The 16394-nt window shown below is 35.6% G+C and overlaps 1 protein-coding gene across 1 annotated transcript; it reads right to left on the reverse strand.

Moving 5' to 3' along the window:
* Nucleotides 1-10236: 10236 nt before the first annotated feature.
* Nucleotides 10237-16123, reverse strand: LOC115962212 (derlin-1.1-like). Its single transcript, XM_031081110.1, has 8 exons — nucleotides 15969-16123; nucleotides 15357-15492; nucleotides 15126-15199; nucleotides 14695-14788; nucleotides 13895-14023; nucleotides 12808-12968; nucleotides 10609-10836; nucleotides 10237-10495 (listed from the first exon to the last, which is right to left on the reverse strand). The coding sequence occupies exons 1-7, from the start codon at nucleotides 16082-16084 to the stop codon at nucleotides 10611-10613; spliced, it is 936 nt and encodes a 311-aa protein (XP_030936970.1). The 5' UTR covers nucleotides 16085-16123; the 3' UTR covers nucleotides 10237-10495; nucleotides 10609-10610.
* Nucleotides 16124-16394: the final 271 nt, after the last annotated feature.

Below are 16394 nucleotides of genomic sequence, written 5' to 3' on the forward strand. Positions count from 1 at the left end.
GCCAATTAGATGTAATTTACCATTCAATCCATAAACTCATCTTTTATACATTATTTTAAACAACAAAAACTTAAATTAAATAATTGATTGATGATATGACTATTGATCTTTGGTCATATTTAATTTTGTAAAGATGGAGAATATACAAACATAATCTAATTCAACTGTGAATTTATCAAAATTCACATTTAATTAAAAAAATATTGGGTGGTGTAACATTGCTTAGAGTTACACCGATGTAACTTAAATCCAACCCTCTCTCTAGAGAGAGAGAGAAAGAGGTGTAACTCTATGTTAATGTTACACCAATCAGTCACTTCTATTAGAGTAATATTTTAAAATTTTCACTGTTGGACTATACACATTATCAATATTCTTTTTAACACACACACAAAATTTGTGATAATTGGATGTTATTTATTATTTGATTTATAAACTCATATTTTATCTTAATTTGAAATACAAAATCTGAAACTTAAAATTTAAGTATTTTATAGATGAAATAATTATTAATCTTTGATTATCTTGAAATTTTGCAAGCATATGTGTATAAGAAGATGTGTAATCCAACCATGGTTTTGTTCAAATACACATCTAATAAAAAGTTATTGAGTGATGTAATATGATTAAAAATTTTAACAAGTGTAACTTGAGTTTATGGATTAGATAAGAAATACTATTTGATTAACATAAAGATCAATGTGCACGTTAAGACCAAATTGAACATGTAATTAAAGGGAATATTTTTAAAATTTTAATCCAATAAAAATTTATTAAATGATGTAATATGAACAAAGACTTATATCAAGTATAACCATAGTTATTATCTTGGGCTGGCCTCGCCAGTTAGACTAATGATTTGATACCTATATCGGTTTGATATTTCAATTAGATTACTTTAATCACATTATCCAGTTAAATCCAATTAAATGTGGAGCCCTAGTGAATTCTTTGTAACCCTTTCAACTTGGACAAGTTTTTTTTAATATTGTTCAACTTTTTCATGTATTCCAAATTAGCTGTCTACTTAAATTTGAAAAAAAAAAAATTGTAAATACTACAATTTTTGTTATTTTAGAAAAATAAAAATGCTATATTAAGGAGAGTAATTTGCGATGATTTCAATAATTTTGTCTCTTAATTTTTATAATGTTATTATGAGAGATTATAAAATTTCAAAATGGTTTAAATTAATTTCATATCAAAATCTTGGTTTTCTTTATAAAATCTTACTTTAAATGAATCATTTCTACTTCTAATTGTGTTAACATTCCTAATATACTAGTCACTAATCTGTGCATGCACGGGAATAGCTATTGAATGATGTTTCAAAAAAAAAAAAAAGCCATTATTTTTTAGTTGGAGAAGCAAACAAATTGCATGATATTAAAAAAAAAAAAAAATTGATATTGAAAAAAATAATACAAAGTTTTATTAATTAGGCAGAAGAAAGCAATGTTTTTTTTTTTTTTAAAATTAATTTTTTGTAGGAAGGAATAAAAGACATAATGTCGCGTCTTTAGTTTACCAAGTCCAATGTCATGGAATGATAATTCTACCCTCCTTTGTTGAACTAGATCGACCATTTTGACTGCAAATTCTCTAGATGGGCCAAACTTCTCCAGCTTCAGCATTAAAGTTTCTGTTCGGGGCTGGTGATGTATGCAGTAACGGCTAGTTGCTTAGCAATTGAATACTATTTTTACCAAATTTCCCCGAACTTGCCAAGATGACAAACATTGATAAGGGAAGAGAGAGAGATTATTTTAGTGGTGGGTCACTACAAGATTCTTAGAAGCATCTAATTGCTTTTTTTTTTTTTCATAATTGTATCTTTTAACCATATATTTCCAAACAAAATATTATTTGATGGCCCACCATCTAGTTAGCTGATTGAATATTGACTCAATTAATAAACAAATTTTCAGAGTTACCCTTACTTCATTTAACAAGTCAACCGTTATATCACTAGAATTTAAATTAATGAAAATACTTTTGAAAACTTGCACATTTTTAACTGAAAGACAACACATTACATAACATTCTTATTAAAAAAAAAAAGATTTCCTAAATAAGACGAACAATAATAATATAGAACATAGGGAATATTACGTTAAATATGTCATTATATATATATATATATATATAAATATTATTTGGCTTATTATCAAGTTTCACCCCTTTCAAAAAAAAAGTATCAAGTTTCACATTCCCATACACAAAGTAGTTTACGTGTATAGGGTTCGAGTTACAAGATTAGTAATATATTATAACTGTTAAAGTGTATAGTGTTATAGGCTTTAGGCCCAACTAGATTACTTGTATAGCATACATTCTTGTACTACACTTTTACTTGTATTGCACTCATATGTCTCCTATATAAAGGAACTCATGTATATTCTTTCATTTGAGAAATACAATACTACTGCATTCAGTATTTCTAACATGGTATCAGAGCCACTGCTCTGACCTTTTCTCAGCAGTCTTGTCTTTATTGGTGTTACTCCATTCTCAACATCGCTTCCGCTGTCACAACAGTTACCGCAACCTCTTGCCATTGAACCTCCAAAGTCTTCCAGTCGTTGTCTTTGGGTTCCAGACCTGCAGCCACTGTTTTTGAGGAGTCCTACACCGCACAGACCACTGCACGCGTCGTTACCGTCGTGAATATTGCTCTGATTACGTTTCTGTAGGTATCACTGAGATTGACTTGCGTCGATCTACATGTTGGTGGAAGCCTTAAAGCCATCGGATATAGCACGCGCCGCCCAAATATTCTAGACACAAGCTCATGCGTTCAACGCCCGACGGTTTTCATCCACGTGCCAGTATGCGCCTCAACGTGCTTCCACATGCCGACTACATTGTTCACACGCTTCCATGTGCCGACTGTATTTATCACGCGCCAGATCAACACCTGCTGACATCATCCCTAGGTGATGTCATCACTGCCATGTCACCTGCTGACATCATCGTCCCTCATCTGGTGACGTCACCCGCCACGTCAGCTGACATCATCGTTGACAGGCTATTGACTTTCATTGACCGGACCATTGGTTGACTTTGATTGAGGGTTGACTTTGACCGTTGAGTTTTTGCCAGAGTTGACTTTTGCAGTTCAGGTGCTCCTTACCCAAATTTTCGTGTAGATTTCATTTTTACAGTCCATTTTTGCATATTTTGCTTATAAATAAAGAATAAGGGCAAGTCTTCTTCCTTTTGCAACAATCGTTGCCGACAATCCAACAAACATTTTTGCAATTTTTGTAAACGTTTTGGCCATAGTATTGAGACTTGCTATCATCATAACAGATTAGCTATTTCAATTTCTGCTGCTACTATTGCTAACAGTGAGAGTGACCAATCAATGGCTCCCGTCTCTGCACAGTCTCAGTCTTCTGGATCCACTCTCACCATTTCTAGAGATGACCTTATAAACATCATCGCTAATGTCATTCGTATGGTTGGTAATACATCTTATTCCTCTTCTCTCTCAGCTTTATCTGGTATGTCACCTACCTCTTGGCTTATGGATTTTGCTTGTTGCAATCACATGACACCTTACTCATCTTTATTTTCTGAACTTAAACCTGTACCACACCCTCTTAATATTCGCACAGCAAATGGTTCCACAATGTCTGGTCATAATATAGGTTCCGTTTCGACCTCCAACCTTTCGATTCCTAGGGTCTTCAATGTTCTTGACCTTTCTTACAATTTATTCTCTGTGGGCCAATTAGCTGAGTTAGGTTATCGCATTATCTTTGATTATTCTGGGTGTATTGTGCAGGATCTAAGGACGGGACAGGAGCTTGGGACTAGTCCCAGAGTTAGGCGTATGTTTCCTATGGACAACCTTCATCTTCCACTTATTGCTCCTGTTTCTGTTCTTGCAGCTGCTGTAATTTCTTCTATTCCTTCCCTTGCACTTTTGGAATGCTCGACTTGGTCACGCATCTTCCTCTCGGGTACAACAATTAGCTTCTAGAGATTTGTTAGGTTCAGTGTCTACAGAAAATTTTGATTGTGTCTCATGTTAGTTAGGAAAACAACCAGCTTTGCCTTTCAATACTAGTGAATCAATATCCACTGATATCTTTGACCTTATTCATTCTGATGTTTGGGGACCATCCTCTATCTCTAGTATTGGTGGGTCTTGATATTTTGTTGTCTTTGTTAATGATTACTCTCGCTATAACTAGATTTTTAATATGAAATATCGTTCTGAACTATTGCAAGTATATTCTAATTTTGCAAAAATGGTTGAAACTCAGTTTTCCAAACGCATCAAAATTTTTCGATCTGATAATGCTCTTGAGTATACTCAATATGCTCTCCAAACTGTTTTACATTCCTATGGCATTGTTCATCAACTAACTTGTCCAGGTACCTCTCAGCAAAATGGCAGAACCGAACGAAAACTTCGTCATATTCTTGACACTGTTCGTGCCCTCCTTCTCTCTGCCAAAGTCCCTGCTCCTTTTTAGGGTGAAATTGCTTTTAATGCTGTTCATGCTATTAATCACATTCCAAGTCTTGTTATCCAAAATCAAACTCCATATGAGCGCCTCTTTGGGTCACCTCCAGACTATCACCACCTTCGCTTCTTCGGTTCTGCTTGTTTCGTTCTTCTTTGGCCACATGAGCATAACAAACTTGAGCCTTGGTCAAGACTTTTTTGTTTTCTTGGCTATGACAAAACTTAAAAGGGGTATCGGTGTTATGATCCTGTCTCTCATTGTCTTCGTGTCTCCCGCAATGTTGTCTTTTGGGAACATCACTTCTTTGTCGAGCTCTCTCACTTCTGTGCCTCCCTATCTTCCTCCTCTGTCTTAGATCTTTTTCCAGATGAGGCACATATTCCTTCTATAGCTGATCCTGATCCTCCTATAGTTGCTCCTGATTCTCCTATAGACTTCTTTGTCCAACCACTAGATATCATTGATCCATTTCCTAGTTCACCCTTTAATGAACAGGTGGAAGATGAACAGGTTGAAGATGAGCTACCTAACCCAACCCTAAGCTTGGATCCCCTATTCCTGCTCCGCCTGAAGATTTTGCACAAGACATTCCACCTCGTCACTCAACTCAGGTAAGATCCATTCCTGTACATTTACTTGACTATCATTGTTACACTGCCCTTGCACCTATCGTGAGGCTTCCACTGACCCTCTATGGTAGATTACAATGAAAGAGGAACTTGATGCATTATCCAAAAACCATACTTGGAATTTGGTGACACTCCCTCCTGGGAAATCTGTGGTTGGTTGTAAGTGGATCTACAAGATTAAGACTCGCTCTGATGAGTCTATTGAGTACTACAAAGCTCGTCTCGTTGCAAAAGGTTTTACACAAGAGTATGAGATTGATTATGAAGAAACCTTTACTTTAGTTACTCGTATCTCATTTGTTCGTGCCCTCTTAGCTGTTGCTGCTGCCAATAAATAAGACCTTTTTTAGATGGATGTCAAAAATGCTTTCCTTAATGGGGATTTAAGTGAAGAAATTTATATGCAACCTCCTCCTGGTCTCTCTGTTGACTCCAACAAGATTTGTCACATTCGACATGTACTTTATGGCCTTAAACAAGCTGCATGAGCTTGGTTTGCCAAATTCAGCTCTACCATCTCTCGCTTGGGTTACATAGCCAATCATTATGATTCTGCCTTATTTCTTCGTCGCACTGACAAAGGCACTATTTTACTTCTCCTGTATGTGGATGATATGATCATAACTGGTGATGACCTTAGTGGCATTCAAGAACTCAAGAATTTTCTCAGTCAGCAATTTTCTCAGCTACTTCTTGGGTCTTAAAAAACCTCATTCTACATATGGACTTTATATTACTCAAGCCAAGTATGCTTCTAAACTTTTGTCTCGAGCTAGACTCACTGATAGCAAGACTGTTGACACTCCAGTTGATCTTAATGCGCATCTCACTCCCTCAAGGGGGAAACCATTGTCTAATCCCTTTCTTTACATGCACTTGGTTGGCAGCCTAGTTTATCTCACTGTCACTCGTCCAGACATTTCTTATGCTATTCACCAGGTGAGCCAGTATCTGTATGCTCCACGATTGACTCACTATGCTGCTATTCTGCGCATTCTTCGATACCTAAAGGACACTCTTTTCCATGGTCTTTTCTACTCTGTTCAGTCTCCTCTTATTCTTCGTGCATTTTCTGATGCTGATTGGGCAGGAAATCGCACTGATCGCAGATCCACCATTGGTTATTGCTTTCTTCTTGATTCTTCTTTGATTTCTTGGCGAAGTAAGAAACAAACTTATGTGGCCCGCTCTAGTATTGAAGCAGAATATTGTGTCCTTGCTAATACCACATCTGAGCTCCTTTGGCTACGATGGCTTCTCAAAGACTTAGGTGTATCTATATCCTCTACCACTCCTCTTTATTGTGACAACCAGAGTGCCATTCATATTGCTCACAATGATGTCTTCTATGAACGGACTAAGCACATCGAGATCGATTGTTATTTTATCCGTTATCATCTTGTCCATAGTGCTCTTAAGCTGATCTCAGTCTCCTCTAAAGATCAACTTGCAGATATCTTCACAAAGTCACATCCTAAAGGATGCCTTCGTACTTTGGTTGACAACCTCAAATTGGTCTCACATTCACCTTGAGTTTGAGGGGGGCTGTTAACGTGTATAGTGTTGTGGGCTTTAGGCCCAACTAGATTACTTGTATAGCACACATTCTTGTACTACATTCTTACTTATATTGCACTCATATGCCTCCTATATAAAGACACTTGTGTATATTCTTTCATTTGAGAAATACAATACTATTGCATTCAGTATTTCTAACAATAACTATGCCTGAAAAAAGAAAGTATTAAATTCTTTAACTTGAAATTAATTTTTTGATACATCAATAATTAGGGATGGGGTTAGCATCACATAAAATTATTGAATGCAACCTGAACCTAAGGAAAGAATATATACACAAATCCCTTGTAAAAGGTTACCTTACAGATTTAGGACCTCTCTCTCTCTTTCTCATGAAAGATTTTAGGATCACATCGCAGCAAACGTGGAATCAACAAGGGTAGTACTGTCGGAGGATTCTATATAAAATAATCAATAAATATATATACAAATTATTACAAAGAAATCAAACAGAAACAGCAGCAAGTACTTCAAATAATATGAAGAATATCATAGGATTATCCGTTGGACTAATTCATACACTCATTCAACGATCTCCTGTATATATTAACGAATATTGTCTCCTCAAGTTTTCCAAATTCCAATTGTATTTGATGTCTTCGAATTAACAATCATGCATTTTAGATTGAGGATGATCTGATGATATCATGGATGACGCAAAGTGGAAAAACACAAGATACACATTCAACATTCTGATGATGATGGTGTGATGATGTCAAGATGACACCAAGAGAAACAACATTTATAACGACGAAAGTGAAGCAGAACAAGAAAACTCCAGATTGCGTAAGGCTACGCCAAAAAGAAAAAGAAAATGAAGTTCGGTCAATTCATAGTATTTACCAAGTATTTAACATTTGAAATTTTGAATAGCGATTGTTTGATGACACGATTTGAAGTTATGATTTCAGTGGTTTCACGCAACTATACATACCATTCTTCCTCTTTCTCTGTATTATGGTAGGCCCAAGTAAGTCGAATTGTGAGAATGTTATGGAAATTTTCAGTGTATTTTCTTGGGTGACTATAACAAGACTAAATAAATAAAATTTGGTGAGAGTAAGCAATAGGAGACTTCTCATCTGTAAAACTGACAGAAATGGAATCTTTCTTTTTTCTTAAATGAGTTAAATTAACGAAAACTGTAAGTTCACTTTGGTTGTCATGGTTGCCTACAAAAATATTTTTGAGTGGAAAGAAAAACATCATGATGTGTGTGTGCTTTCATAATTATTGATAAGCTACTCCTCATATCTGAATGAAAGCTTTTGCAGTAATCTCGTGAATATCATTGATTAAAGGAAGGTTTCAGGTGAATATATAACGTTATAAGGTCCATGCATTAAATTTCAGGTCAAAATAATCTCATCCATAAATATTTGAACGTTATATCTTTATTAGATTTCCTTTAAGCCTGAAGTTATTGAACTTGGCTTTAGGGTGAGTTGTCAATTTCTATAATTGTATCAAGACTCAAAAGCCTTACAGGTTCAATTGCCATCTTTTGGTATTGTAAGGTTGAATTTATTTAACTATCTAATTGGCTTTATTCCGTGTCAAATTTGCTTGTAATTCAGCATTTAGTAACCCTATATTTAGGTGGGTTTGATGTAAGGGTAGTGAGTGAGATAGAGTGAAGATTGCTCAAAAGTGTGCAAGAAAACAGAGACTCGCGGCTGGGCCTCGCGGGTGACTCGCGGCTTCAAGCCGCTAGACGCAGCACACGTGCCAAGCATGCTGGAAGGTGAACAGTCATGCAAGCTGGAGCACTACAGGACAAAACAGGACAACTGGCCATACGGTTATCTCGCGACTGGATCTCGCGACTTAGTCAAGCCGCGAGGTCAAGCCGCGAGCCACCCCTGTTTTGTAAAACCTGACGTTTCACATTCCTCTTCCACTTCAGTATAAATACCCCTTTTACCCACGATTGTGAGAGAGCTTCCAGAGAGAATTTTGAGAGAGAAACCCTAAAGAAAAACAAGATTGATTCACCCACAATCTATATATTAGAGTCTCTTCAAATTCCTCAACTCTCTTCCTCTCCATTGTCAAATCCTTGAGAGGCATTATACCAAACCTGATTCTCACCATTATCATTACTGTGAGAGAGCTGTTTGGATTTCTGGGAAGCAGTTAGGAAGGAACCAATCTTCATTGGTTGATGCTACGGTCTAGTAGCGGAATCTGGGAAGCTAGAAAAGAAAAAGGTTCGGCGCAACCTCGTTGGAGCAAGAAGCTTGGAGGGCTTAGGTGCACTGGGTAGATTAGGATTGGAGGATCTATTGCAGTCCATGTATCCCAACTGTATTTTCTAGTGGATTGTTTACCGCTTGGAGGGCGGCGGAGAGGTTTTACGCCGAGGGCTTCGGTTTCCTCTTTGATAACACATCGCGTGTTGTCTTTGTGTTTGCATCTTCCTTCCTCTCTATCTTTGCCTTTTTATTATCTGCTGTCGATTGTGTTTTGTTTCGGCTTAGATAGTGTTTACCAATTCTATATTATAGTTTATGTTAAGTTTCCGCACACTAGTTGTTTGACATATTGCTTGAATTGTTTATGTTGTAATTTGGGGGTCTAAATGTTCAAAGGTTTTATACACGTTTTTGAACTTTCTGGTATTTCTAATGAAAATGTCAAGAGTTCAGATCTTCCCTCGTCATTATAATTTATAACTATTGAATCAAATTTAAAAAAATGAATGCACACCATCAGTCATCATGATGTAACTCTAAGGACAAGTTCAATTAATCAGAATTTCAAATCCTGCAAAATTTAAGATGGCTTCTAGTTAGATAGATGCGAGCTCCCACATCATAACTCAACTCTAGAGGCATGATGGGTTGCTAGAATTTCAGATCCTCCAAATAACTTCTAGCTAGATCGATGAGGGGTCAGGCTTGGTTGTGCACACCCTCATCATAGATTACTTTTTCTTTCTCACTTTCTGGGGAGGCCCATTTATAAATGGTGGTGGAAATTTGGAGACAAATGGCCCCTGAGTCGGTGGGAGCATTTATTCATTTCAACCACTGTACTATCCAGATGTCGTAAGTCTCAATGGCTTGGAAGAGCTTGTGAATTAATACAAGTTTCTCCTCTTTCACTGTGGTGGTTTATTTTCAAGACTTATCAGTGGCCTAAGCTCTGAAGCTGTTATTGGGGTTAGAAGACTCAAAAGGCTCAAAGCACTTCCTTGGTGTCTGAATGACAAAATTGACCAATATAAGTCACAATGTGGGGTAACCTCTTGAATGCACAAGATTGTGCATCCACCAAATTCACTCCGTCGAAAACAAAGTAGCTATTTGTTGCTGCCGATGGCTCCTTGAGCTTCACTAAGAAATATGAAGTTTTCATTCTTAGCAATAGAAGTATGATTAATCATAAGTGACAACACAATAAGGTGGGAACCAAGTTTCATAAAGCTGAAATCATTAGTTAGAATCTCAATCTTTCTTGTATGATTAATTATTAATCACAACAGATAACACAATAAACTGGAAATCCCTATCATGGATCAGAAGTCATTAGTTAGATTCATCCTTTTTATTAATAAAAAAGTCGGTATTAAATACAACATGATATTCTCATGTTCATTGAAAAACTAACCATCTAAGATGTAACACAAAAATGTACTTGTAGATAAGACAATTTCAATAGTACGCTGCAAAAGCAAGGCCTCCAGTGTGTTAAGGCAACACACTCTGGCGGCTGAACACATAATTGCATCTTGTGACACTGACACAATGTCAGATGGGATCTACCACTTGGTGTTGGTGGACCCTAATATTGAATTCAGCAGTCCTGTTGCAAAAATATACGAATTACAAAGTCACATGATCATACCAATAATCATATAATGTAATTCAGTTAGAATTTGGATTACATGTTATTCAAATATTCACAATGAATATTACCTCTAACGGCCATTAAGACGATGGCTTCTGCCTCGGAAAGCAACACCATCAGCCTGGTTGGGCTGCTGTGCTTGTGCATGACTACCTGTTTCTGCCTGCCCTGTAGTGCTTGGTCGAGTTCCATTGAGACGGTAGCTTCTTCCTTGGAATGCAACTCCTGCTGATGGATCACGCTGCACTGGGGTATTCATTTGTGTTCCCTTGCCCCAAAATGCAACCAATTTGTGACTGGAGAGTCATTAAGGATAATACAATTATTTCACAAAAAGTGTCTAACCTTCAATAAAATAGTTGATGCCCAAATATAGTCCCAATTGGTATTTTTCTCAATTTTTTTTCCTTCCTCATATTACCTCAAATCTTTGCCAGAAGAAAAAATCACAGATCAGGATGTTGGCTATGCTTAATTATTTGCATGATATAATATCTTCTATAGTGTAAAAGACTGTTAAACCTGTGTTAGATCTATTATTGCTCAAGGACCCAAACTTCTTGTAAAGTCCACACTTCTGTAAGTTTGCACTTACAGGATAAGTGACCTGATCCCCTACTAGGACAAGAATAGGGTTAGACTAGGAATTTTGTTTTTATAAAGAAATAGAGGATAGTGTCTATTACACACTTTTGTGGTGTGTGGTAAATGCATTTACCACACACTTGTGTGGTGTGTGGTAAATGCATTGAAAGTGTATAAATACACTGAATTCGTGACTTAAAGTCATGATTTCAGTGTATTTATACACTTGTGTCGATGCACACAAGTGTGTAGCAAGTTTTCCCCATAAATAAGTACTCTTTGATGTATTCTTTATTTTCCATGTAGAATTTGAATCAGTAGTCTATTTCTCTAATAGAGTAGTCTGCATGGATCAAAACGACTCCACATACCCAATTTCCTTGATTCTTGATAGCCACAGCTACTGTCAATGGGCCTATGCTATGAAAAGATCCATCAAAGGGTGTCTCTTATGGAGATATATCATATATCACTAGAGAAGTTGCTAAACAAGTCAAATTAGATGAGGAAATGTAGATTGTCTTCAAGTAAGGTTAATGACTGAAATAGTAACTCTTAGAAGATTATCACATGGTTTCTCAATACCTGTGCTCCCTTTATTAGAGCATTGCTCCGATGGTTAGAGACTGCATATGACATATGGAACTTTCTAGCACAACACTGTCAAAATTTTTTTCTTGTTCATCAATATCAATATATTTTTTTGAATGGAAGATATAGACATCATTATCAATATATGACCACTATCATCGCATGCAAGAAGAAAAGGCCAATATATTGCTAAATTTAATTCGTAAATGGGATCAAACTCGCTTCTTTTGAGCTAAATGTATCTGACATTGTGATTCACTTCACACTCTTGATAGTACAGTAAAGGAATGATATCTGTAAAAACATGCAAGAAGAAAGCTCAAACACAACGCTATAATTCTATATTAGTTGTTCCACCCTCACTATCTCAATTATGTAAAGTTGGACAGTGTAGGATCCTCACAAAATGAATACCATTGGGATAGCCCTAAGGTGGGAATTCTATTTGAGCCTTCCCCTCTTCATCTTCCTCCCCACTTGCTCTCTACTGCTGCCACTCTGCCTCTTACCTCTGAGTCATTACATATATCATATATGGCACACTAGTTTAGGTCATGCCTCACTGTCTCATCTTTAGCCTTTACTTTCCAATGGTCATTTGGGGTAGGACATGTCTGAGTCTTTTCATTGTATTTCATGTCAATTTATAAAATAATTTTCTTTACCTTTTAAGTGAATGTCTTTCGTATCCTCCATTTGATCTTGACCATATCAAAAACATGTGCATGATGAAACAAGAAGCCTCATTTGCTATGTAGCTAGTGGTAATGTGACAAGGTGATGTGTGCATCAAACATCTTTTTTTATCATGCATTTTTGGAGTCTCCAACAAATAATGGTCTATGGTTCAAAACTTGCTGCATCCTTGACAAACAGGAACGCAAGGAACACAGACACATTGGTCTGTTTTGGGAGTAGTGAAATTCTCCACAAGTTAATGGAGAAATACAATTTCAAACTACGAAGGTTCAATTATCTTGAAATCCTACCAGAAAAGCAAAAGAAAATCATAAGAACGAGGTTTAAGAGTTTTCAAATAAAAGTTTAATGCATGCATTGCTAAAATAAAATAAAAACAATAGAATGGATACACCCAAAGAGGGGTCTTCAAGATGAATTTCCCCCCAGCAAGAGGATGAAGCACTGTTAGGAAGTAATATAAATGTCCTACAACCATCCCTAGAATGCCTGGCTTCAAAGGATTTCCGAGTAACAAATCAACTGCTAGCATTACATACGGAAGATAGAATCCCTACAGTAAAAAATAAAAAATAGATAACCAGCCTCTTAGATTCCTTTCAATTTCTGATTATATAATAAACTTCAAAAATGTCATGAATATCCTTTCATTGTCTGTTGCATAAAGGGAAGCTAGAGGAGTACAGTGGCAGGGAGTACAATTGTACATAAGATTATAAGAAACAAAGAAATATTCTTCTTGAAAGTTTGGAACTCCCAAAAAAAGAGATCATGAAAATAGGCTGCATTATTTATAATTATGGGTAGAAAAAGTTTGTTGATATTACACAATAAAGTACAGGTCAAATATGGTGGGCACACTTAACTGGGACTGCAACACCACGATTTCAAGGCTAACCAGGCATAATTTGGGAGACCATTTTTTTTCTTTGGTTAACTTCATCATGGTGGTACCTCTTTATGGGGCATACCTCACTCATGATGCATTTTCAAGGGCCTCTAATAATAAAATCTACAGGAACCAAAAGTACAGCAATTCATGCATAAAGATATTCTTTTCCTTTATTGCAGGTTCACACTCCAACTGCATTGGTACAGAAATAGTAATGAAAGAAGAAAATGACAAGAGATAGTAACAAGTAAGGCAAAAAAGACCAAGATAATTTTTTATGCAGCCAATTGGTTGTGCAGGAAAAAGGCATAAATGAAGTTACAAATGTTATATCAAACCTTCTTTGATTGATAATCTAGATGCACAATGAAGCTTTATAGTATGGTGGTGCAGTTAAGGAAAGTTCTAGATATCAAGCTATTTTATAGGACACAGTAGACTCATATTGAATGTTAAAGAAACAAAGAGGTCTAATTTCAAAGTCCATATACAGAAAAACAGTTGCTAGCTTATATTGTTCCAAATGCTAGGATAACTAAAACAGAACAGCGGAGAGAAAGATTAAAACAAAACTGGTAGAAGGGTACCTTCAATGACACAAGACCATAAACGCTTATTTGTGCATTTGGGAACTCACGGCTCCAAACATAGACAAGCATAAATACTAAGGAACCTCCCATGAATGGAGACCATAGATATGGAACAGCAGCCATCACCTAAGAGCAAGTAACACCCTTGTCATTATTTTCATGATATTTTGATTAGTATTGGGGGATTTTGGTTCACTTGTTTTGATATTGTGTTAACATATTATGTGAGGAAATTTCTTCTAAATTTTCGAAATAATGCTTGTAAAATAAATATAGCAGGAATTATCATCTATAGTCTATACCATTAGATTTCTTGAATTTGCATAATTGTTCTCCATACATGTTGCAAAATTCATTTCTAAACTGGGACAGAGTTGTATCATTTGTAATTATTTATTAGGTACTAATACTTTTGGAATTCTACATCTCCAAACATATTATTTCAATTTTTACTAGTTCACCAAATATATCTGGTATCTCTTGACAAAACTGCTTGACACCCTATTTCTCTGTTCTTTCCTTGACAGTTACTCAGTTTGTCATTAGAAAAGAATCGAAGTGTTTCCAACCCCAATGCTTCCTTAGTTTTCCACCATAGAGCTAAAAGCTGTCTTTCTCTCCAAAAAAAAAAAAGAAGCGAAAAGCTGTCTGATAAATTCATGTTATTTGGTAAATCATATGGTGGATCAATATTCCCAAATTTTACCACTAATTAGGATACATGCTCATGCTTTAGTGAACGTTACTGGGAAAAGAAAAAGAAAACTCTAAATATAAGATAATTTGTTCTTACTTACAAGAAGTGATAGTGCTCCAATGACGAACATCCATACATAATCTGCTGTTCTCTTGTCAAAGGGTCCTCTCTCAAGTGAAACACCATATCTTGCTCTACACAAATCAGCATGACAAAGTATTTCAAATTTTCAGTATCACCTTGAAACATAGTGTACAGACTGTAAACCTTGCATAACTTTTAATCGTGAAAATCAATGATCACAAGTGAATGGTAGGGATTAAAAAAGATATGTATGTACAGGCATCAATTAGATGATTAATGGCTTAATGCAAATGTGGATCTTCATTTAAGGTCTGATATTTCATCTATTGGATAATTTTAATTGCGCATGGTTTTTCTAAAACATTCTTTCCTGCCACCTTAACCCAAAATTTATAGTAAATGTAATATAATATGGTTGCAGAGGGTAGATAGAGTCAGATATCTTACATCATTAACAGACGAAATGCAAAGAGAAATGAAAATTGCCCAAGAAAGAAGAAATTCGTAATAAGCCTCCAAACCTGCACCATGTACAAACATTAACAATCAGTGCATAGGCAGAAAGTGAACCCTCAAATTTTAACTTATTACAACATGATCTTTGCAATGCAAAATGAAAAAAATGAATTTAATCTCATTTATTACAGATTGGACAAATTGGCAACTTAACTTGTTTACCTGAAAACGTTTTAGTACAAGGCCATAATCTAATTCTATATTGTCAGGATTATAAAGTTGCAGATAGTATGCAGATGTGGTCATCAAGCACGCCACTCCATAGAACTTGCTTACAGGTGGGAGAGATCGATAGTATCTGAAAAAAATTAGCTTATTTAAGAAGCAAAGAGGTTACAGAAATCATGAAGTATCAAAATTGCAAGCCTTGATATAAAATCAAGAGTCAGTTGATTTTTTTTTTTGTTTAGTTGAGTCCAAAAGTAAATAGTCAGAAACTAATGTGACCAAATAAATATATAACTTGCAGCAAGGGCAAGAAATATTGCATGCTTCTGAACCACCTAAAATTATTGATACGTTATTATTAGACTGAGGGGCATCTGGTTTGTTTGGAATGAAATCCACAACAAAATAAAATTATATATTGAAGAAAAGAAATTACTAAATTTTTTCTTGCATAAAATGATTAACACTACTTTTATGTAAGAAAATTAACCAAGTATGATTGTGTAACATTCAACTAACTAGCATGCAAATCAACAAAAGGTCATATATGCATGTGATCATTGAAATGTTTGTGTGTTTGTGCATAGAAGGAAAGAGAAAGATTACTCCGCTGGGGTAGACATTGCCACAGAATAGTTTTCTTCTGTCAAGGTAGTGTGATGGTGGTGGAAAGGGTGGTCGTAGATTGAAAGACTATAATAACATGAATATTGGATATGCATTGCACTGGTCTTCAACAATAGTATAATACTAGTATAAAGTATAAACCAATGAACTGGCACTTCAAAGAGAAGACTTTGGAACCTGAATATTGTAATAACAAGAATATGGTCTTCTTTAAAGAAATTCAAATTAAATTAGCCATATTATTTTTATAAGTTACACCACTCAATATTTTTTAATTGGATGCGAATATTGACAAATCCACCGTTAGATTACATTATCTTCATATATTCTTCATGCTTCAAAATTTCAAGATGTTCAAAGATTAATAGCCATGTCATCAATCAATTGTTAAAATTCAAGTTTTTG

Source organism: Quercus lobata, chromosome 9 (genome assembly GCF_001633185.2).
Source record: "Quercus lobata isolate SW786 chromosome 9, ValleyOak3.0 Primary Assembly, whole genome shotgun sequence".
NCBI classification, from domain to species: Eukaryota; Viridiplantae; Streptophyta; class Magnoliopsida; order Fagales; family Fagaceae; genus Quercus; species Quercus lobata.